This window comes from Tachyglossus aculeatus, chromosome 7 (assembly GCF_015852505.1).
Source record: "Tachyglossus aculeatus isolate mTacAcu1 chromosome 7, mTacAcu1.pri, whole genome shotgun sequence".
NCBI classification, from domain to species: domain Eukaryota; kingdom Metazoa; phylum Chordata; class Mammalia; order Monotremata; family Tachyglossidae; genus Tachyglossus; species Tachyglossus aculeatus.
In genome coordinates this window covers 59007849-59031891 of record NC_052072.1, presented here as the reverse complement: position 1 = coordinate 59031891, position 24043 = coordinate 59007849, and the positions used below count along the sequence as shown (strand labels likewise).

The 24043-nt window shown below is 43.2% G+C and overlaps 1 protein-coding gene across 1 annotated transcript in view; it reads right to left on the bottom strand.

Moving 5' to 3' along the window:
- Positions 1 to 24043, bottom strand: part of BARD1 (BRCA1 associated RING domain 1) — an 87359-nt gene that overhangs the window by 53058 nt on the left and 10258 nt on the right. Inside the window, exons 3-4 of the mRNA XM_038749629.1 lie at positions 20939 to 21087; positions 3971 to 4992 (exon numbers count right to left, since the gene is read on the bottom strand). Coding sequence (XP_038605557.1) covers positions 3971 to 4992; positions 20939 to 21087 — 1171 coding nt within the window. The remainder of the gene's footprint in view (positions 1 to 3970; positions 4993 to 20938; positions 21088 to 24043) is intronic.

Genomic DNA, 24043 nt, shown 5'->3' with positions numbered 1-24043 from the left:
TTGGTAATAATAATAATAATGGCATTTATTAAGCACTTACTATGTGCAAAGCACTGTTCTAAGCGCTGGGGAGGTTACAAGGTGATCAGGTTGTCCCACAGGGGGCTCACAGTCATAATCCCCATTTTACAGATGAGGTCACTGAGGCACAGAGAAGTTAAGTGGCTTGCCCAAAGTCACACGGCTGACAGTTGGCAGAAGCTGGATTTGAACCCATGCCCTCTGACTCCCAACCCGTGCTCTTTCCACTAAGCCACGCTGCTTTCAGACTCTTCTTCTGAGAAGTAACGAAAAAAACTTTAGAATGTAAAAAACGGGCACGTTTGTACAGGGTATTATTGGTAACTTTAATAACTGTGGTATTTGTTAAGCACTTACTATATGCCAAGCACAGCACCTGTATATATGTATATGTTTGTACATATTTGTTACTCTATTTATTTTACTTGTACATATCTATTCTATTTATTTTATTTTGTTAGTATGTTTGGTCTTGTTCTCTGTCTCCCCCTTTTAGACTGTGGGCCCACTGTTGGGTAGGGACTGTCTCTATATGTTACCAGCTTGTACTTCCCAAGCGCCTAGTGCAGTGCTCTGCACACAGTAAGCGCTCAATAAATACGATTGATGATGATGATGATGATGATATCAGATTAAACAACAGACTTGCAGTATAAGCAGGAGGGAAAAGAGGAACTGAATCCTATTTTGCCGACGAGGGACTGAGTCACAGAGAAACTACGTGACTTGCCCAAGATCATATAGCAGGCAAGTGGCGGGGCTCGGATTAGAACCCAGGGCCTCTAACTCCCTCGCCCATGCTCTTCCCACTAGGCTACACTGCTTCCCTGAACTATATGGTTTGTTTTCCAAAATCTACACCAAGGATAGCTAGTCTAGGATGCGTATACAAGCCACTTGCGACTTCGGTCTTGGAGAACACACATACACTGGCTCTTGGAAGGATTCCCCCTTTTAGACTGTGAGCCCACTGTTGGGTAGGGACTGTCTCTATATGTTGCCAATTTGTACTTCCCAAGCACTTAGTACAGTGCTCTGCACATAGTAAGCGCTCAATAAATACGATTGATGATGATGATGATGATTCACCTACGCCACCCACCATAAGCCCCAAACGTAGTTAACCTACCACTCTAAAACTAGCTAAATCCCACTTGTAAAATTTAAGGTGAAATACAAACACTATCCTCACGCTCTGAAATTGGAATCCCTGCAAACCAGTTCTATATTCGTTTTCCACACAGAATAGCACTGCCTTTGGTAAATCCTATACTGCATATGATAACACTCATATTAAGGAGAAGAACGGCTAGGGGGAAAAATGTGTTAAAAATAAATTCAGTCTCCCCCCGCAAATAAATCAAAAACATATCAATAACACTGAGGAACAGTTGCATCAGGATAATTTTTTAAATGTTTTCATCTACTATAATTTTTAAGTATTTTCCCTTCCATGTCCATTGATATACCAATATCTACAATTCCGAATTGTTACTCTCAATGTACTTTTTTGAGAAAAACAGGGGTTAGTGGGTTAATTTGCTTCATTAGTCACAATTACTTTGTAAAACTCATAAAATCTGAAAACTACAAAAGGTGCACAAACTTTAAAAAAAAAGACCGAGGAAGAGACGATCCATAAAAGGAAACACTTTTCGCATAGACCAAAATTACTTCTCAACATAGGAACTAGAATGTGAAATTTTGAGAGAACAAGCGTGAGAGCCCAATACTGCATCTTGTATATTAATGGTTCCCTCTCCTTCTGAAACTAATATTCCCGTAGAAAATAAATCATTTCACAACCAGCGATGTTTGCCGCCTGTTGTCCTCACATACTTAGTGTTGCTTCAGCAATTCAGCAATTCTGGTAACAACAAGAATGCCCAAAATGACTTCAACTAAATTTGGTTTCTTTCTCTCTCTCTCTCTCTCTCTCTCTCTCTCTCTCTCTCTCTCCTTTTTCCAGCATAGCAACAGAAAAGGGAATAATTAATTAAGCAATATGTATCAACTCTTTGGCTGATCCTGAAAGGAAAGAGGACAAAAAAAAACACAAGGTCTTCCCTGACCCAAATAACAAAGTGTGAGAGAAACAGTGCTCTCTCAATCACCCAGAATCAAAGTGGGTGCTCTAATGATAATAATAACAATAACTGTGGTATTTGTTAAGCGCTTAACTATGTGCCAGGCACTGTACTAAGCGCTGTGGTGGATATAAGTAAATAGGGTTGGACACAGCCCCTGTCCAACATGGGGCTCACAGTCCCTAATCCCTATTTTACAGATGAGGGAACTGGGCCCAGAGAAGTGAAGTAACTTGCTCAAGGTCACACAGCAGACTAGTGTGGCGGAGGCAGGATTAGAACTCAAGACCTTCTGCGTCTCAGGCCCATGGTGCTCCATCCACTAAGCCATGATGCTAATGAAAGGTATTCACTGAGGTCTTACTGTACACAAGGACACTGTATTGAGTGCTTGGGAACATACAAAAGAAGTCAAAGTCCATTTGTAGAACAAGTGTTTTTTTAAATGGTATTTGTTCTATTTCCTGCTCCACCACTTGTCTACTAGGTAACCTAGGGCAAGTTTTTTTGTTTGTTGATTTTTTTTCAACGGTATTTATGAACTGCTTACTTTATGCCAGGCACAGAACTGAGTCAGAAAGACCTGGTTCTAATCCTGGCTCCGCCAATAGTCTGCTGTGTGACTGTGACCTTGGGCACATCGCTTGACTTCTCTGTGCCTCAGTTACTGCCTCTGTCAAAAGGGGATTAAGATTGTAAATCCTATGTGGGACTTGGACTGTGTCCAAACTGATTAGCTTGTATCTATCCCTGTATTTAGTAAAGTGCCTGGCACATAGTAACTGCTAAACAAATACCATAAAAAACAAAACAAAACAATAAATTAAGCGCCGGGGTAATAATAAGGTTGGACACAGCCCATGTCTCATATGGGGCTCACAGTCTTAATCCCCATTTTACAGATGAGGTTAGTGAGGCATAGAGATGTGACTTGAGGTGAGCAAGAGTGACTCCATCTTGTAACGCAAAAGCCATTTCCTAAGAGACTGTTCTCTGACCCCATGAGCAACAAGGTCAAAGAAGGAATCGGAGTAGAAACTGGATTATCTTGCTGAGAAGTTTAAGGAGGACTTGAATTGCAGAGGAAAAATGGAATTGTTCTGCAGAGGAGTTTGAGGAGGAGCTGAAGCACCCTGCTGTTGAGCCAGAGGAAGGCTGTAGGACAAGCCCAAGGGATAAATGTTGGGGGGGAAGGGGTAGCCACTGGCTTCACTAGGTAAAGACCTTGAGACAGCAGAAAATCGGGGCAGCGAATCAGGACCCCCAATTGGACCCCCACCCCTCACTCGACAACCGATAAAAGGGAGAAGGAACTGATTCCCCGGGGCCGTGGCCAAAGCACCTAAGACTTGAACCAGGACGATGGCAGCTGGACTCCTTGAACTCCTCCAATGTGGGACCATTTTCACGAAACTTGGGGAAACCAGTCAGGTTGGTAGCTATATTTGTCGTAATTTGTGTGTGTGAGTACGCATCTATCCTCGGTTTTTAGTAGGTTAAGTATGGACTAAAGTTTTCCGCTGTATACACTGGTGGTTTGGTTTATTCACTTTGAATTTGTCATTGAGCAACTGCTATTAAAGGGGAGACACTTCCCTGGTGAAGGGCTCATAGACTGAGTGTCTGATATTAAAGGGGAGACGAATACCCAGCGAAGGGCTCATAAATTGAGCACCTGATATTAAAGGGGAGACAATTTCCTGGCGATGGGCTCATGACATGACTTGTCCAAGGTCACACAGCAGACAAGTGGCAGAGCCGGGATTATTGTTATCATCCAACGGGATCCCTTCAAAAAAAATTCAAGAAATACTTTTTACTAAGGTTCCGTTCCCATACGGTTTTCATAAAAACAACCCTACCTTTATTGAAGCAATATGCAGCAAAGTTTCTCCTTTATGATTTCTCTTGCTGTTTATGATGCTATTGGGAGACATCTTTATCCCATAAGGGCTGGATCCTATGCTGGGATGACAAGAAGTAAATGATGACGGAGAAGGAGAACATGGAGTTCTTGAAAGCGGAGAGCTGCTGAATTCACTTAATACACTATCGCTTCTGGACTTGGGTGACAAGTCACCAGTGGCAAGTTGAGGAGGAGGAGGAGAAGAGGAATGCGCTTCAGTTTTAGGTACACGTGGTGGTAGATCCTCTGCACACACATCTTGGCTGAAAGAATCTCCATCAGGGTTTTGCTTGTTTCTTTTAAGTCGTTTAGGTACGGGAGTGGTGACAGAACTGTGCAGCTTCCTCTCTCGTTTGCCTGGAGTAATTTCATTTCTTTGAGGCAGGGGGTCCTCGGACGTGCAACTATTATCAGGCTTCTCAACCGGAGACATGGTCTCCTTTCTGCTATACTGCTCTGAGGGATCCGTTTCAACATCCAGCAAGGGTAAAGCAACCTCACTTCCACTTTCAATAGCGTCAGCCTCTGTTCCAGCTCCTGATGTTTCTACATTACGACTTAATTCTGGGCTGCCAATGACAGACGGCTGACTGCAAAATGATACCATCTTCTCCTTAAGTTCTTCCTGAGTCTCTTGCATACTCGCATTGTTTTCTTTGGGGTTGTTCATCTCCAAGGTCCATGCTTCATTGATTTCTGCTAAGCTTTTCTTTTCTTGCTTCTTTTTGGATCTGGGAGCTCTCTTTGTCACCTTCTTGGGAGAAGTTTTCGGAGGAGGTGAACAGATAAATTCATATGAGTCTGCCGTGTCTTTGTTAACTCTCCCGACACTAAGGGATGGCTGAGGCTGCTTGGGCACTAAAATTTCATTCAGAACATATCTAACTTTCTTGCTCCGAGGACTAAACCACATTTTTATTGATTTCTTCTTGGTGTCTTTTTCCTGCTCTGGGCTTCCGGGGCCAGATGTGTTTTCTTCTAAATTGGTAATTGGAGAGAAAGAGGAGAAATTTGAAAGGAAAGACAATAATTAATATTAGTCAGGGACGAATCTACAGATGGCATTATATTACTTCTGGCATGCCACGCCACTTCATTTTATTCTTTAGTTCCTTCCTTAGCTAAACTGAAGCCCTATACAAAAATCTACATAACAGTAACCCCCAACTTTCTATTTTGGGTGTAATAGCAGCCAGTCAAGCGGGCGAACGGTTCAATACAAGTTATGATCAGATACCCATAGGCGTGGTGATAAGCCGCTTAACTTCTCTGTGCCTCAGTCTCCTCATCTGAAAAATGGGGGTAAAGACTGCGAGCCCCATGTGGGTCAGAGACTGTGTCCAACCTGATTATCTTGTATCTACCTCAGCGCTTATAACTTAACAAATACTACAATTATTATTACATATGATAGAGGGGAAGAGGATGTTCGTATGTTGCTTGTTATGTGAAGGGAGGAGTTTCTCAGTCGAGACAGCTGCCATCTTAGCTCTCTGTGGATAGAGAACATGTCTATTGCCTCTCTTGCATTGTACTCTCCCAAGCGCTTAGTACAGTGCTCTGCACACAAGCATTAATAAATACCATTATTTGACTGACTGATTTCGTTACACTGTGCAGGTATAGGCCTGCTCTTAAATACATGCAATGAAATAGAAGTTGGTGGCACCCAGAAAATCCTCTGGGGAAACTACAGGGATTCCAAAATCATTCCAGTGTCACAGCTCACCAACAAGAAACCACAGTTCCAATTATTAACACAGTTCTATTTTTGGAGATAAGAAAATATCATGCCTAGGAAACATTATAAATATACACAAATGAAGGTAAATGACAACTGAGCTTAACAAGACAAATCCTTCATACAGTTCTGGAACTTTTGCTCTCCATTAGCACAACAAATTAAGCAGTCACACTGGAAGAATTTTACAACTTCAAGGGAAATACATCAACTTCAGGAAGATTTAAGTACGTTGTCATCCAGTCCATGGCTGGGTTGATTATTAGTAACTTTAGTGCAGTGTTTTTCCCACTTCTTTTAATAGACTATCAACAAACAGGTACTGTCCTTGTCTCCTTCCTTTTGCACAAAATAAATAACTGAAACACCACCTAGGGCTTGGAATAAATATCTATCAATCAATGGTATTTACTGAGGATTTACTGTTTGCAGAGCACTGCACCAAGCACTTGGAAGAATACACTATAACAGAGTTGGTAGACATGTTCCCTGCCCTCAACAAGCTTAGTCTAGAGCAGGAGACAGACAATAATACAAATAAATGATGGACACGTACATAAATGTTAAGGGGCCTGAGGAGGGGTGAATAAAGGATGCAAATCCAAGGGCAAGGGTGACGCAGAAAGGAGTGGGAGAAGAGGAAATGAGGGCTTTGATGGGGCTAAAAGGTAAGCTCATCCCTTTTAGACTGTGAGCCCACTGTTGGGTAGGGACTGTATATGTTGCCAACTTGTACTTCCCAAACGCTTAGTACAGTGCTCTGCACACAGTAAGCGCTCAATAAATACGATTGATTGATTGACTGATCCCCTAGACTGTAAGCTCATTTCTTGAGGAACATTTCAGGCCAGAGGCAGGATGTGGGCAAGGGATTGGCAGTGAGACAAAGGAGACAGAGGTACAACCAGTAGGTGGGCATTAGTGAAGCAGAGTGTGCAGGCTGGATTGTAGTAGGAAATCAGGGAGATAAGGTAGGAAGGGGAAAGTTGATTAAGTGCTTTAAAACCGATGGGAAAGAGCTTCTGCAGAAGTGGATGGGCAACCACTGGACGTTCTGGAGGATTGGAGAATCATGGACTGAATGGTTTTCGAGAAAGAAGATGCGGGCAGCAGTGAAGTACGTACTGAAGTGGGGAGAGACAGGAGTTAGGGAGGTCAGCATGGAGGCTGATGCAGTAATCACAGTAGGAAAGGATAAGTGCTTAGACTAATGTGGTAGCAGTTTGGATGGAGAGGAAAGGGCGGATACCAGTAATGTGAAGCTTGAACCGGCAGAATTTGGTGACAGACTGAATATGTGTGTTGAATGAGAGAGATGAGTCGAAGGTAACACCAAGGTTACGGGCTTGTGAGCCACAAAGAATGGTGGTGCCATCTACAGTGACGGGAAAGTCACGGGGAGGACAGGGTTTGAGTTCTGTTTTGGACGTGTTAAATTTCAGGTGTAGGCAGGACATCCAAGTAGAGAGGCACTGAAGGCAGAAGGAAATATGAGACTGCGGAGAAGAATACAGATCAGGCCTGGAGATGTAGATTTGGGAACATCCGCTTAGAAATGGTAGTTGAAGCCATGGGAGCAAACAGGTTCTCCAAGGGAGTGGGTGTACATGGAGAACAGAAGGGGACCCAGGGCTGAGCCTTGAGGGACTCCCATAGTTAGTGGGTGGTTGATAGAGGTGGACACCATGAAAGTAACAGAATGAGTGGCCAGAGAAATGGAGGAGAACCAGGAGAGGATAGTGAGACCAAGGTTGGATATTATTTCCAGAAGGATTCGGTCAACAGTGTCAAAGACAGTAGGGAAGCAGCATGGCCCAGTGGCAAGAGCACGGGCTTGGGAGTCAGAGGACATGAGTTCTAATCTCAGCTCTGCCACTTGTCTGCTGTGTGACCTTGGGCAAGTAACTGTGCCTCAGTTACCTCATCTGTAAAATGGGGATTAAGACTGTGAGCCACATGTGTGATGGAGACTGTATCCAACCTGACTACCTGGTATCTACTCCAGAGCTTAGAACAGTGCTTGGCAGACAGTCAGTGCTTAACAAATACTATCATTATTATTATGGCTATTTATTATTAAGAGAGGTCAAGGAGCATTATGATGGAGTAGATAGAGGCCGTGGGATTTGGCAAGAAGGAGATCTTTGGTGTCATTTGAGAGGGCAGGTTCAGTGGAGTGAAGCGGGTGGAAGTCAGATTGGAGGGGGTCAAGGAGAGAACTGGAGGAGAAGGAGTGGAGGCAGCAGATGTATATACAACTCACTCAAGGAATTTGCGGAGAGAAATGGGGTGATAACAGGAGGGAGCCGTGGGGTCAAGGGAGGGTTTTAAAATAGGGGAGACGTAAATATGTTTGAAAGCAGTTGGGAAAAAGCCATCCCTCTGGGTAACCCACTGGGGCTACCCAATCCCTACTCTCAAGAAATTTACCACCTTGTAAACTGTTCCATGTTACAAGGCCCAGCTATTGCACATCCTTATTCAAATCAATCAGTGGAATTTATTGAGCGGTTACTGTGTGCAGAACACTGTACAAAGCACCTGAGAGAGCCCCCCACTCCACAGTTGGTAGACACATTCCTTGCCCACCAGGAGTTTATAGTCTGGAGGGAGCTCCCAGCACCCATCATTTAGAAGTAGGAAATAACAATAACTGAGCACATATTATGCATGCTACACTGTGCAGACAATCCCTACCCAACAACGGGCTCACAGTCTAGAAGCGGGGGAAGAGCAGCTGCAGCCCTGTCATTTTATCTTCCCTTGAAACAGCAGTATTTACTGAACACCATTTTAGGTATTCCAAGACTATACATAATACTCCCTGCCCTCAAGAGGTTTAAAATCTAATGGGTAAGGAAATAGACATATATGATGACTACGCTACCCAGAAATAGGATGATAGTTCAAAATAATGGAAACAAATGCATAAGTAAAATAACAAATAAAAAGGTAAGTAAATAAATGATGAGGGGGCTGGTGGGCTGTTGTGTCTAGGAAGGTGGAGACACGAATCAGGGAATGTCTCCTGGGGGTGCCTTTTATGAAGAACTTTAAAACACAGTAAGCACCTGGTTTGGCAAAGCTGAAAGGGGAGACTGTTCCAAGGAAACAAGAGGCTTGAACAATGGTTAGGAGGTGGGACAGTCAAGAGTGAGAGACAGAGATTTAGTTAAGTGGAGTAAAAAGTTTGAGTTGGTGTGTATTTAGAAAATAGGTATGATATTTGAGAAGAGTGATATATTCCCCTAATTTCCCTCTCCTCTTCTTTTCATTCATTCATTCAATCGTATTGAGTGCTTACTGTGTGCAGAGCCTGTACTAAGTGCTTGGGAAATCCAAGTTGGCAACATATAGATCTGGTCCCTACCCAACAGCGGGCTCACAGTCTAGAAGGGGGAGATGGACAACAAAACAAATTAACGAAATAAAATAAATAGAATAAATATGTCCAAATAAAATAAATAGAGTAATAAATCCGTACAAACATATCTACATATATGCAGGTGCTGTGGGGAGGGGAAGGAGGTAAGGCAGGGGGGAATGGGGAGAGGAACTCTTCTTTTCCTAGGTATCTCTTCCTTTCCTCATTTACCTGTCTCTCCATTCATTCAAATGTATTTATTGATCGCTTACTGTGTGCAGAGCACTGTACTAAGTGCTTGGGAAGTACAATTTGGCAACATATAGAGACGGTCCCTACCTAACGATGGGCTCACAGTCTAGAAGGGGGAGACAGGCAACAGAACAAAACATGTGGACTGGTGTCAAGTCATCAGAATAAACAGAAGTAATGCTAGATGCACATCATTAACAAAATGAATGGAATAGTAAATATGTACAAGTAAAATAGAGTAATAAAACTGTACAAACATATATACAGGTGCAGTGGGGAGGGGAAGGAGGTAGGGCGGGGGGATGGGGAGGGGGAGAGGAAGGAGGGGGCTCAGTCTTGGAAAGGCCTCCTGGAGGAGATGAGCTCTCAGTAGGGCTTTGAAGGGAGGAAGAGAGCTAGCTTGGCAGATGTGCGGAGGGAGGGCATTCCAGGCCAGGGGGAGGACGTGGGCCGGGGGTCGACGGCGGGACAGGCGAGAACGAGGCACGGTGAGGAGATCAGCGGCAGAGGAGCAGAGGGTGCGGGCTGGGCTGTAGAGGAAAAGAAGGGAGGTGAGGTAGGAGGGGGTGAGGTGATGGAGAGCCTTGAATCCGAGAGTGAGGAGTTTTTGCCTGATGCGTAAGTTGACTGGTAGCCACCGGAGATTTTTGAGGAAGGGAGTAACATGCCCAGAACATTTCTGGACAAAGACAATCCGGGCAGCAGCATGAAATATAGACTGAAGTGGGGAGAGACAGGAGGATGGGAGAACAGAGAGGAGGCTGATGCAGTAATCTCTACTTATACGTCCTCTTTCACACCTGTACTACTATGCTCCTATTTCCTCTGAGCCCACCTTAGGACCTCGTCTCATTTCCTCGTTTCATTCTCCTTTGATCTGCTACATTTCTGTGTTTACTACCGTTCCTGAAATTCTGTCCATTTCTATGAACCTCACTTCCTGTTTCTTTTCACTCTTCTCTGCTCTCTCTTTCTCCTTCCCTCCACCTCATCATAAAGTAGTGTAACCAACATTCTGCCCATATTCCCCCCTTCTGAAAACAGCAGGAAGCTGGGTGAGCTTGGGCCACAGCGTGGCTCAGTGGAAAAAGCCCGGGCTTGGGAGTCAGAGATCATGGGTTCTAATCCCGGCTCCGCCACTTGTCAGCTGTGTGACTTTGGGCAAGTCACTTCACTTCTCTGGGCCTCAGTTCCCCTCATCTGTAAAATGGGGACTAAGACTGTGAGCCCCACATGGGACAACCTGATCACCTTGTTTCCTCCCCAGCGCTTAGACCAGTACTCTGTGCATAGTAAGCGTTTAACAAATGCCATCATTATTATTATTATTACCCCTTCCTTCCTCTTCCCCTCGTCCCCCTCTCCATCCCCCTCATCTTACCTCCTTCCCTTCCCCACAGCACCTGTATATATGTATGTTTGTACATATTTATTACTCTATTTATTTATTTTACTTGTACATATCTGTTCTATTTATTTTATTTTGTTAGTATGTTTGGTTTTGTTCTCTGTCTCCCCCTTATAGACTGTGAGCCCACTGTTGGGTAGGGACTGTCTCTATATGTTGCCAACTTGTACTTCCCAAGCGCTTAGTACAGTGCTCTGCACACAGTAAGCAATCAATAAATACGATTGATTGATTGATTGATTGACAGTAACTTCTCTGGGCTTCAGTTTTCTCACCTGTAACAAAGGGACTCAATACCTGTTTTCCCTCCCAATCCGGCTGTGATTCCCATGTAGGATAGGAACTGTCTGACCTGATTACCTTTGTGTCTCCCCCAGCGCTTAGGACAGAGCTCAGTACATAGGAAGTGCTTTTATTCAATCCCCTAAAACCAGACTTTGGGTAAGGTTTTAGTTTCTTTGGGGAGGAGGACCGCAGTAATGACAGAGAGCAGAAGACAGGAGCCCACGTTCTCTGGGTTTCAGCGGAGAATGGAGCATAGTCTCTCCAAAGGCTCCTTTTTGGGCAGGTGTAATTTTCCTTGAGGTAAGCATAATATGTTTATTATGTCGGGCAAGTGACTTAACTTCTCTGTGCCTCAGTTATCTCATCTGTAAAATAATGGGGATTATGACAGAGGGCACCACGTGGGACAGGGACTGTGACCAACCTAATTAGCTTGTATCTATCACAGTGCTTAGTACACTGCCTGGCACATAGTAAGTGCTTAACAAATACCTTTAAAAAAAAAAAAACCTCTAAAGGAGTCACCTTCTAAGACCAATTTCTGTCATCCTCTGGAATCTGCAAGAATGGGGCAGGGACAGTGAAGAGAGAAAGAAACATACTCGGCATTATTGTCTGAACTGCCTGATATGTTGGGGAAGGCCGGGGGTTCTGAGGGCCTAAGAAAGGGTTGGGAAGACCAAAACGGAAGATCCCCAAAGGCCATGAACAGGCCAAAGAAAAAGTATATCAGCAGATTGCTTAGGTAAGAAGTTCCAGACTGTGAAAACAATTTTTAAAAGTGGTAAACCTGGTAGTTTTCAACTGCAACGAATGCAAACAATCTGATGCAGACTCTCAGAAAAAGGGGTTTACAAACCAGGTTCAAAATAGGAAACCAATTTCCAAAGTTAAGGCCCACTGGCTTTTATTTGCTATACCTAGTTCTCCCATCTTGCAAGGGACCCATTCTTGCGAAACCTCACATTCGGGAAATCAATCAATCATATTTACTGAGCACTTACTGTGTGCAGAGAGAGCTTGGGAGAGAATTACGAGCTTCGGAGAGTATAATAGAGTTGGTAAGCACAATCCCTGCCCACAATGATCTTACAGTCTAGAGGGGCAGAGAGACAACAATACACGTAAATTGTAGATATGTACACAAGTTCTGTGGGGCTGAGGGAGGGGTGAATAAAGGGAGCAAATCCAAATGCAAAGGTGACACAGAAGGGAGTGGGAGAAAATGAAATGAGGGCCTAGATGGGGAAGGCCTCTTGGAGGAGACGTGCCTTCAGTAAAACTTTAAAGGTAGGGGAGAGTGATTGTAGGATATAACAATAATAATAATAATAATTATTATTATTATTATTATAGTATTTGTTAAGTGCTTACTATATCAATCAATATATTTATTTATTTATTTATTTATTTATTGAGCGCTTACTGTGTGTAGAGCACTGTACTAAGCGCTTGGGAAGTACAAGTTGGCAACATATAGAGACAGTCCCTACCCAACAGTGGGCTCACAGTCTACAGGGGGGAGGCAGAGAACAAAACCAAACATACTAACAAAATAAAATAAATAGAATAGATATGTACAAGATAAATAAATAGAGTAATAAATATGTACAAACATATATACATATATACAGGTGCTGTGGGGAAGGGAAGGAGGTAAGATTGGGGTGATGGAGAGGGAACGAGGGGGAGAGGAAGGAAGGGGCTCAGTCTGGGAAGGCCTTCTGGAGTTGGTGAGCTCTCAGTAGGGCCTTGAAGGGAGGAAGAGAGCTAGCTTGGCGGATGGGCAGTGGGAGGGCATTCCAGGCCCGGGGGATGATGTGGGCCGGGGGTCGACGGCGGGACAGGCGAGAACGAGGCACGGTGAGGAGATTAGCGGCAGAGGAGCGGAGGGTGTGGGCTGGGCTGGAGAAGGAGAGAAGGGAGGTGAGGTAGGAGGGGGCGAGGTGATGGACAGCCTTGAAGCCCAGGGTGAGGAGTTTCTGCCTGGTGCGCAGATTGATTGGTAGCCACTGGAGATTTTTGAGGAGGGGAGTAACATGCCCAGAGCGTTTCTGGACAAAGACAATCCGGGCAGCGGCATGAAGTATGGATTGAAGTGGGGAGAGACACGAGGATGGGAGATCAGAAAGAAGGCTGATGCAGTAGTCCAGACGGGACAGGATGAGAGCTTGAACAAGCAGGGTAGCGGTTTGGATGGAGAGGAAAGGGCAGATCTTGGCAATGTATATGCCAAGCACTGTTCTAAGCACTGGGGGTAGATACAAGGTAATCAGGTTGTCCCACGTGGGGCTCACAGTCTTAATCCCCATTTTACACATGAGGGAACTGAGGCACAGAAAAGTTAAGTGGCTTGCCCGAGGACACACAGCAGATAAGTGGCGGAGCCGGTATTAGAAACCACATCCTCTAACTCCCAAGCTAGTGCTCTTCCCATTAAGCCACGCTGCTTCTCAATTGTGAAGAGGGAGGGCATTCCAGGCCAGAGGCAGGACATGGGCGAGAGGTCGGCGACAAGACAGAGGTACAGTGAGAGGTTAGCACTGGAGGAGCGAAACGTGCGGACTGGGTTGTCTCTATATGTTGCCAATTTGTACTTCCCAAGCGCTTAGTACAGTGCTCTGCACACAGTAAGCGCTCAATAAATACGATTGATGATGATGATGATGATGGTTGTAGAAGGATAGTAACGAGGTCAGGTAGAAGGGGGCAAGGTGCTTGAGTATGTAAGGGAGGAAAGGGAAAGGGAAAGCTCATGCCATCACACCCCATCCATCCAGCACTCAGTTTCTTCGAAACAAGACAGCCAAGTACAAAGAGGCTCATGCTTCTGGAAATAAACTGTACTTCTCAAGCGCTTAGTACAGTGCTCTACACACAGTAAGCGCTCAATAAATACGATTGAATAAATGAAATAAACTGCCTCTAATCCCCTACTTGTGTTCTAGCCAAAACAGAGTCTGAAAACAGGCATCATCACAGAACCGCATGTACTTGAGATTCCAGGAATCTAGAAGAATTTTTAGTTTTACATGGCATATTAGAAAGAATGGCATTTAAATGTCATATTACTGTGATACGGAAACGTTTTGGAAACCAGGAAGTCAAAATGGTAAACAAAGAGAAAAGTTAAATTCATCAAGTTCTTTCGACCCTGGTGATAAAATGATCTGAAAACCAAGTCTTCCCTGATAAAATCTCATGTCAACAAAGTCACAGATAAAAGGGAATAAGGATGTGTGAATACACATTTTGCAATCCTTGAATTTCATTTGAACCCTGTGACTGATACTGGAAGGATAGAGTGAATTCTCCAAATCCTAAAACACAGAAGGCAATATTAAGTGTCCGTATGAGGCGTAATTAAATCTTTTTTAGGGATTTATATAAAGAACGCAATCCAAAAGAACAAAAACAATTGTTTTCTAATTTTCAAGTCAATAATTAACTCAAATTATAAACAAAACCAGAGCTGATGTATGAAATATATACAATGTATTATAATTTCATCATTCATGAGAATTTGTTCAAAATTTTTAAATTATGTGTTCTTGCAACTAGACAAAGGACACCATAGTTATCAGGGTTGCCAATTCTGGATTATCTACCACATGTAGAAAGGAAAAATTTCCACATAACCATTCTACAAACTAGGACACGAACAGCATCAATGGTCTTTACACTTGAATGCTCAGTGTTTAGTGGAATATTCAAACGAATGATCAATCATCAAATTCATCTCAAGTCTTTCCCTCATCATAAAAGCTAGTTATTTAGTGTCCCTTGTCTTAAAACATTTCAAAATAGACCGAAAATATTGGAGAGATTTTTACCTAACAAAGATGTTTACCCAAGCTTTTCCTATATAGTCCAAATGGCAGAGAGAAAGGCAATTAGAAAATGTGGTTTAGCTATCATTAATCTGCATCAAAGGAATATAATGATGTGCACTGTGTGCCTTTCGAATTATTCTCTATTATGGGTTTCACAACAAAAGTTGAGAAACCTCTTTAACAAAATAGTCCCTTATTAAAAATCAAAGCAAGGTACTTTGCTACCATCTGTGCAACATTAGTGCTTTCACTGAAGAATAATTATTTCACGAGTTAAGAAGTATTCAGCTCTAAAAAAAAACCAGAGCAATTCACTCATCTTCAGCGATTATGAAAAATGTCATAGCACGCATGAAACATTATGTAATTTGTTACAGAGCGCGCCCATCGTTTTCCCTCACGTGAGAAAATGAAAAAGCAAATTGTGATCGTATGAAGGCATAATCAAAGAATCTCATTTACTGTCCACCAGCTTCAACACTGTGCTCAACGGAACCTGACCGGCACCTGCATGGTCTGAATTAAAACAAGACAGAAGAGGCAGGAAAAAAAACTTGTCAATTTAACTCTATTAGCAAATGGCGGATTATGCTCTGAAGAATTAAGGTACGCTTTTCTACAAATGGGTGCCAGGAAAATTTATGACAATCTCTTCTCTTGAAAGTACTCTGAACTGAAAAATCTCCTGAAATATTTAGAAGCACATTTTGAAAAGTGTGACTATAAATCAAGCTTCTTTATCTCTGGTATACAGTACACCCTGTCCATGATTTGACAAATTCTTCCTAATTAGCCACCTTAATTGCTATAATTGTACATCGCATAGCAAATGCAAGTAGTAAGGTTCAGTTGGAAAAGAAATAGACAAAAACATTTTTAAAGCACACTTGCTTTATCACGCCAACTACAGAATTTTCTCTGACTACTCCCCTGAATTCATTAGCGAGTCGCTCCAAGAATAAGGTCTCTACAGGTAGGATGGATGAGGTAGAGGAAAATAAGGAAAGCCTAAATACTAGTGCTTCCAGTGAGAACACGGATTACTCTGTAATCAAGTTTTCTTATCAAGAAACGGAGGGTAATCAGCTGAAAATACATTTTCTAAAAGTAAGTCACTTCCAAATCAAGGCTTTGGAGACATCTACATTTCTTCTTCTCTAACGACTAATGAAAGCCTAACAGGCTTAGTCACACAGGGGCAAAGAGATGTTCTCTGTGCCTACAAAATTTTGAAGATTCTACCAAAACGAGAAGTTCTCTTCCCAAGCCTTGCCAGCCAGCATTCCTGGGGCTCAGCTAGCCTTTCTCTGTTTGGGGTACCTTTTTGGACCAAATTTATCAGCCACAAATTATGCTCATGACCAAATTAACCTACTTTAACCCTTTTTTATCCCAGAGGTAGTTGGGAGGGGGCAAAATGGGGGTGGATTTTTCTATCTGGATCGAGCATAGCTGAGTAGAAAGGACACAGGCCTGGGTGTCATATGACCTGGGTTCTAATCCCAGCTTTGCTGTTTGCCTGCTGTGTGACCTTGGGCAAGTCACTGACCTGCTCCACGTTTGTCTCCTCATCGGTAAAATGAGGACCAGTTGCCTGTTCTCTCTCCTAATTAGACTATAAACCTCAGGTGGGACAGGGATGATGCCCAATCTGATTATCTTGTATCTACCCCAGGGCTTAGTACAGTGTTTGAAACATAGTAAGCGCTTAGCAGAAGCCACGATTATTATTATCCACTAGACTGTAAACTCCCTGAGGGTGGGGATTGGATTGGACTCTCCTAAGTGCCTAGTACAGTGCTTTGTACGCAGAAAGTGTTCAATAAATACCTCTGATTGAATGAATGATTGATTTCAGAGCAGAGTCAGGCCTGCAACACCATTTTCAGCCAATACTCATTCACTCATCCGGGTGAGTGCCACTCCCATGGGGAGGATGCAACTTTTCCCCCTATTGGCCGAAAGTTAGTCCTCTCCCAGAATATTCCAAACAGACCCGGAGAGATAATAAAAATAATAATGATGATGGCAATTGTTAAGCGCTTACTATGTGCAAAGCACGGCTCTTGAGGGGGCGGTCTGGCCTGAACGCATCTGTGACCCGGATAATGGTGAGCAACCTGCACTTTTTGATGGTATTCATTAGCACTTACTATGTGCCAGGCACTGTACTAAGCACTGGGGTAGATGCAAGCTAATCAGATTGGACACAGTGCATTTCCCACGTGGAGCTCACAGTCTTAATCCTCATTTTACAGATCAGATAGCCGAGGCACGGAGAAGTTAAGTGACTTGCCCAGGGTCATACAGCAGACAAATGGCAGAGATGGGATTAGAACTCAGGTCCTTCCAACTCCCAGGCCCATGTTCTATCTACTAGGCCACACGGCTTCTCAACTTGTGCCTTCATAGTGGTCATTTATAAACCAGATCATTAAACTTGGAGAGACACAGAAGCTGCTACTGGGTCCCAATAAGGGAAAGGAATACCTTACAAGGAAGATGTGTCTGCTAATTCTGTTGTATTATACTCTCCCAAGTGCTTAGTACAGTGGTCTGCAAATAGTAAGTGCTCAGTAAACATGACTGATTGAATGACTGACTGCAATTCCACTGTTTTTAGCCATGTGATGAGCAATCACTTGGAAAAATTCCTTTTGGAAGCTGCTTGTCCCTGTAAATGTCAAAAGATTCAAAGAACTGTTTCCAGAGAAGCAGCATGGCCTAGTGGATAGAGCACGATCCTGGAAGTCGGAAGAATATGGGTTCTAATCCTGGCTCCGCCAACTTGTTTGCTGCGTGACCCTGGGCAAGTCGCTTCACTTCTCGGTACCTCAGTTTCCCCACTTGTCAAATGGGGATTAAGGCTATGAGCCCCATGTGGGAAAGAGACAGTGTCCACTCTGATTAGCTTGCTTTATTTTTAGCTTTATGTGTTGCTGAACTGGACTTCCCAAGAGCTTAGTACGGTGCTTTTCACACAGTAAGTGCTTGATAAATACGATTGTATGAATGAATGAATGAGCTTGTATCTATCCCAGCACTTAGAACAGTGTCTGGCATATAGTAAGTGCTTAACAAATCCCAATTAAAAAAAAAATCAAATCAAAGAGCCTATATTTCCTGGATCAATCAATCAATCGTATTTATTGAGCGCTTACTGTGTGCAGAGCACTGTACTAAGCGCTTGGGAAGTACAAGTTGGCAACATATAAAGACAGTCCCTACCCAACAGTGGGCTCACAGTCTAAGATAACACCTCAAAGTCCTAGGAGTAAAAGGCATCTACCTTTGGCCAAGCTGGAGCCTTACAAATCACCTAGGAATAGACTGTCAACTTGTTGTGGGCAGGGAACGTATCTGTGTATTGTTATACTGTACTCTCCCAAGTACTTAGTACAGTTCTGTGCACACAGTAAGTGCTCAATAAATATGACTGAATAAATGAATCTCTCTATTTCATAGAATTTTGCCTGAGAAATTTTCACATCGCCTTAGGAAGACAGTGGGATGGATTCTTTCTGGGTTATATCCAAGATTAGGTACTTACTGTTTTACTGCTTTAGGCTTTCAGAACTAAGTGCCTAAAAAAAGTTGTGCCTTTATCGGCAGACCTTGTATTTACCAAGTAATTAGGCCTATCTAATCAAGGAACCACTACAGAAAATACTCTTCACCTCCCAGCATAAATTTATAGAAAACAGCAGTTACTGTAATGGAAAAAGCACTCCACACTAAGAAATCAAAGCTACACTTGAGAGCTATCTGAAGTCAACTTGAATTACATTAATTCAAGGATAAAATTGAAGCCCTCAGGCATGATCTCCCTAAAATCTCCACTGAACCTCTCCAGTCCCACCCTCTCCTATCCCCCTCGATTCTCCCATCCTTTCCAATGGTGTTTAGAGAGCTGATCTCTTGCTTCCATTCCAATTCTACCCCTCCACCTGCATGTCTAACCCTATCCTTTTGCTCATCCTCTAGACTGTAAGCTTGTCCTCTAGACTGTAAACTCATCCTCTAGATTCTAAGCTCATTGTAGGCAGGGAATATGTCTGTTTATTTTTACATTGTACTCTCCCAAGCGCTTAGTACAGTGCTCTCCACACAGTAAGTGCTCAATAAATACAATGATTGAATTATCTAGACTTCTCAAAATCCAGGGTAACCTCATTCCTCTGCAGCCCAGATAACTGAGTTTTCAGTGCAGCATGAGAATCATGGTCACATAGACAGAACACAGTTATTTTGGCTACCTCATCTGTAAACTGGGGATTAAGACTGTGAGCCCTATGAGGGATAAGGACTGTAACCAACCTGATGAATTTGTATCTGCCCCACCCCTTAGTATAGTGTCTGGCCCATATTAAGAGCTTTAACAAACACCATAAAGAAAAATTAACTTTAAGTGCATTTCAGAGAGTGGTGATCCTGATAGTCGTTATCACCTGATGAACATCAGGTTAGTGTCCAAATAAAATAACTTCAATCTATCTTTGGAGAATGTGAGCCATCTTATGCCTGCAATGATCCTACTGCTGGGGAAAATTTGGTATTTGAAATGATGAGTGGCCTAAGAAAATGAAGAACCTGCTTATCACCGTGTGTAATTCCTACGGAGAACGAGGCAGGAGGAATTTCGGGCCCTCCTGGGAAGTTGTTCCAATTCTTAGGGCTGTCAATCCAGCACACTTTTTGTTACCATTACAAATATCACTCTTCAGAGTCAAATATGAAAATGTAATTCTCTATCTGCAATTCATCATTGCAAGAGTTTGGATACCCTTTAAAATTGAGTCAACCATCTTGGGTCGTTTTGCTTGAATCTATTACTTTCATCACTATTACTGAAAAATCACACTGATATGCAGGGTCAGGGTTGACATGGTTCAACTGACACAAAGATACTGGCTCACGAGGCTGAAATTTGGAGCATCAGAAGCCATACCTTTTCAATCATTCGATGGTATCTATTGAGCGCTTACTGTGTGAAGGGCACTCTACTAAGCATTTGGAAGAGTACAATAGAGTTCGGCGACACGATCCCTTGCACATGAGAAACTTTCAGTCCAGCCGGGGAGACAGACATTACAATAAATTACAGACAGGGAAATGCCAAAGTGTAAGGATATATGCGATTAACAAATAAGAGAAAAAATCTAATTGATTGAGAAGGAAGGCAGGTCAAAAGCTAGTCTTTTCGGTCACGGATACCTTCAGCAAACTCTTTAAACACAAAGGATCACAATATAGATCAACAAAAAACTACTGAATCAGCCTCCGGTCTTCACTGTACCCCCTGTCCCTTTCCCATCAGTCCACCCTCCATAATGTTTTGTTTTGTTGTCTGTCTCCCCCTTCTAGACTGTGAGTCCGATGTTGGGTAGGGGCCGTCTCTATACATTGCCGACTTGTACTTCCCAAGCGCTTAGTACACTGCTCTACACACAGTAAGCGCTCAATAAATACGACTGAATGAATGAATGATTAATGCTGCCTAGATTATCTTCCTGAAACTCTCCTATACCCATGTGTCTCCACTTCCCCAAAAACTTCCAATGGTAGCCCATAGTCCTCCAACATCAAACAAAAAAATACCTTGCCACTGGCTTCAAGTTTCTCCAGGAGCTCTCTCTGATGTATCAATCTCCTTCCCCCTGGTTTGCTCTCCAGTTTGCTCTCTTTGTTCCTCCCATTCAAACCTTCTAACTGTACCTCACTCTCAACTCATCAATGGTATGTGAGCGCTAACTCTGTGCTGAGCATAGCTCTTGGGAGGACACAACAGAGGAAGTAGACATGATCCCTGTCCTCCATCTAGCATGAGGGGTAGACATTAAACTAAATTTCACATATATGGCTTAGTGGGAGTGCTGTGGGGATGGGAGGGAGGATGAAGGAAGGAGCAGGTAAGAGCAAGCACAGAAGGGAGTGGGAGAAGAGGAGAGAAGGGCTTAGTCAAGGAAGGCTAGTTGTCCAGTGCTAGTTGAGTGCTACAGAATGTAGTGAGCATTTAATGGAGCACAAATTTCCTTTCTTACCCGCAGGCTCAGTGTTGTTCAGCAGAGTCTGGAGCTTGCTGAAAAGTTGGATCGTATTCGCTAATTGCCTATTTATCTGCACATCTTGTATCCAGGTTGGCGTGTGGCACACGGGACATTCAGCACCGATGCAGTCAACTACACAAGCGCTTAAAAAAATCAGAAAAAAGTGTCACAATTAAATTATAGATCAACACAAAAAAGAATGTAAATTACTCCAAAGACCAGAACTTTTTTTTTTTTAACTGCTACCTTTTAAAACGCTGAGCCACTTACATATCTCATATTCGGTACAGGAATACTCACAATTCACTTTCCAATACCTGCAGAAAAGTCTGCCATTTTACTTCACTGTTAGATGATGAGTTCCACTTTTAGCAGCAGAGCTGCGAGGAGGACTGAAGGGAAAGGAGCATTAAACTACTCATTCCACAGGGCAAAAGGGCTGGCTTCTTCCATACTTCCCAAAAGCTCTCTGGGATGAGGCCAGCTTCTCTGCCAATAGCGGGAGTAGTCTATCCCCAGGGACAACACAGAGTTTTCCTCATTAAGAGTTTCAGTGCTGAGTTGTGCCACGTTTTATCTGTTTCCTGGGACCCAACCAGAAGTATTTCCATGTGGTAATGCAGTTCTCTCTGCTTAGCTCTATTTGGGGTAAAAAAAGAAGGCTAGCAAGAGCTAATATAGGTTACTTTATAATAATATAATAACCTTTTCCAAACCACTTCCACAGTGCAAACCCTAAAGCTTGCCACGTGGCTAAGCACGTGCTGATGAGTTTCTGGCATTCAGGCACTCAAGCTTTGCATTTGCAGCCTGAAATACCGGTGGCTTGAAATATCATTCTGGAAACCTCAATTTTGATATCTTCTTCTGCTATTTTCTCCAATTAGGAAAAATGATTAAGTCTCAATTTTGGCTATTATCCTGTTCGGGATCTGGTTCAGACGGGATTAATGGAGGCTACCCATAGCTATTAACTAGATTCTTGTTGGAGTTTCTAACCACTCACCTTTCTTGGAATGCCCAGAATACTGCATGGTTAACTTTATTCCTAGCTGATGTTATACGGGATCCCAATCTCAATTTTGTGAAGCATAACATAACAGTCTAATACTGAAACCAGGCAAACAGGAAAATAAAACAAACCAGATCAGAGTTTCCAATACATTCCATCACTGAAACTAGATCAGCTTTCCTCTAAATCATTTTTCAATTGACTACTTTGGTTAATGCGAGCTTACATCTTTGATATGCTTGGATTTCAACTATCTCATTTGAATTAAAAATTGTTCCATTTTTCAGGAGCGAGCATACCAATAATATCTTCCTGAAAGCCATCTATACAAATCTAATGGTCTCTAATCCAAAATATATTACCAAATATTACTGGAGATGGTCCACTGAATTGGATAGTACATTATTTACAACTGAATGAAAATGATGGGGCCAGGATGTGGGGAGAAGAAGATGGAGAAAGCATTTAAAAGCCCTATATTATTTTAAGAGGAAAAAGATATTGTTTCATATACATAAATCTCTGAAATGTGACAGTCTACTGTGATTAGAAAGATAAAGTAGCAAAACCACAGAAGAAACCTCCATGCCCATTCCTCCACCTTCAGGTACTCCTAAATTTAAACCATCCCAGAAAGAGTTATCCTTCCAATATTTTTTCCAATCTCAGAAACACATTCCAAGATGCACTGCAGTCTCTCACAACCTTATATCAGTAGGATTCCCCTAAGGGAGTTTATCCCTGGTAGAAATTGAGAGAATTTCAGTAAATCTGGAAAACAAAAATCTTCCAAACCTAACTAACATAAATAACATAAATGTTCCCATCACCAGGTACACTTTTAAAGTACAGAGGTAGTAAAATTACACCAACAGATATGTTGGGTGCCCCGATTTATTTTAAGTCAAATTAAAGGCTATAAAGTGCCTGAAAATTTGCCAATGACATGAGAATCTTGCCTCACTGGCTCCAGCCAGTTGACAGAGTCGTTTACTCTAATAACAATAATAATTGTGGTATTTGTTAAGTGCTTACTATGTGCTTGGCACTGTACTAAGCACTGAGGTAGATACAAGATACAAGAAAACAGGATTGGACAAAGTCCCTGACCCATGTGGGTGCTCAGTCTCAATCCCCATTTTACAGGCGAGGTAACTGAGGCATGGAGGATTGAAGTGACTTGTCCAAGGTCACATGGCGAACAAATAGCAGAACTGGGATTAGAACCCAGGTCCTTCTGACCTCCAGGCCCAGGCTCTATCCACTATGCCACCTTGGGAAGAATGAAAATCTTCTTTCAAGCTAACACTTCTCACTGCAAGCATATTTCCTGATACCTGTGGGTCTTGTTCCTTGAAAATGTGGTGGCATCCTTGAGGTACATTTGATGACAGACTTACATCCCACTCTAGACTGTAAACTGTCTGTCGGCAGATGATGTGTCTGTCATTCCCCCCTCACATCCAAGCCGTCACCAAAACCTGCCGGTCTCAGCTCCACAACATTGCCAAGATCCACCCTTTCCTCTCCATCCAAACTGCTACCCTGCTCGTTCAAGCTCTCATCCTATCCTGTCTGGATTACTGTATCAGCCTCCTCTCTGATCTCCCATCCTCTTGTCTCTCCCCACTTCAATCCATACTTCACACCGCTGCCCGGATTGTCTTTGTCCAGAAACGCTCAGGGCATGTTACTCCCCTCCTCAAAAATCTCCAGTGGTTACCAATCAACCTACGCATCAAGCAGAAACTCCTCACCCTGGGCTTCAAGGCTCTCCATCACCTCACCCCCTCCTACCTCACCTCCCTTCTCTCCTTCTACAGCCCACCCCGCACCCTCCACTCCTCTGCCGCTAATCTCCTCACCGTACCTTGTCCTCGCCTGTCCCGCCGTCGACCCCCGGCCCACGTCAACCCCCGGGTCTGGAATGCCCTCCCTCTGCCCATCCGCCAAGCTAGCTCTCTTCCTCCCTTCAAGGCCCTGCTGAGAGCTCACCTCCTCCAGGAGGCCTTCCCAGACTGAGCCTCCTCCTTCCTCTCCCCCTCGTCCCCCTCTCCATTCCCCCCGTTTTACCTCCTTCCCTTCCC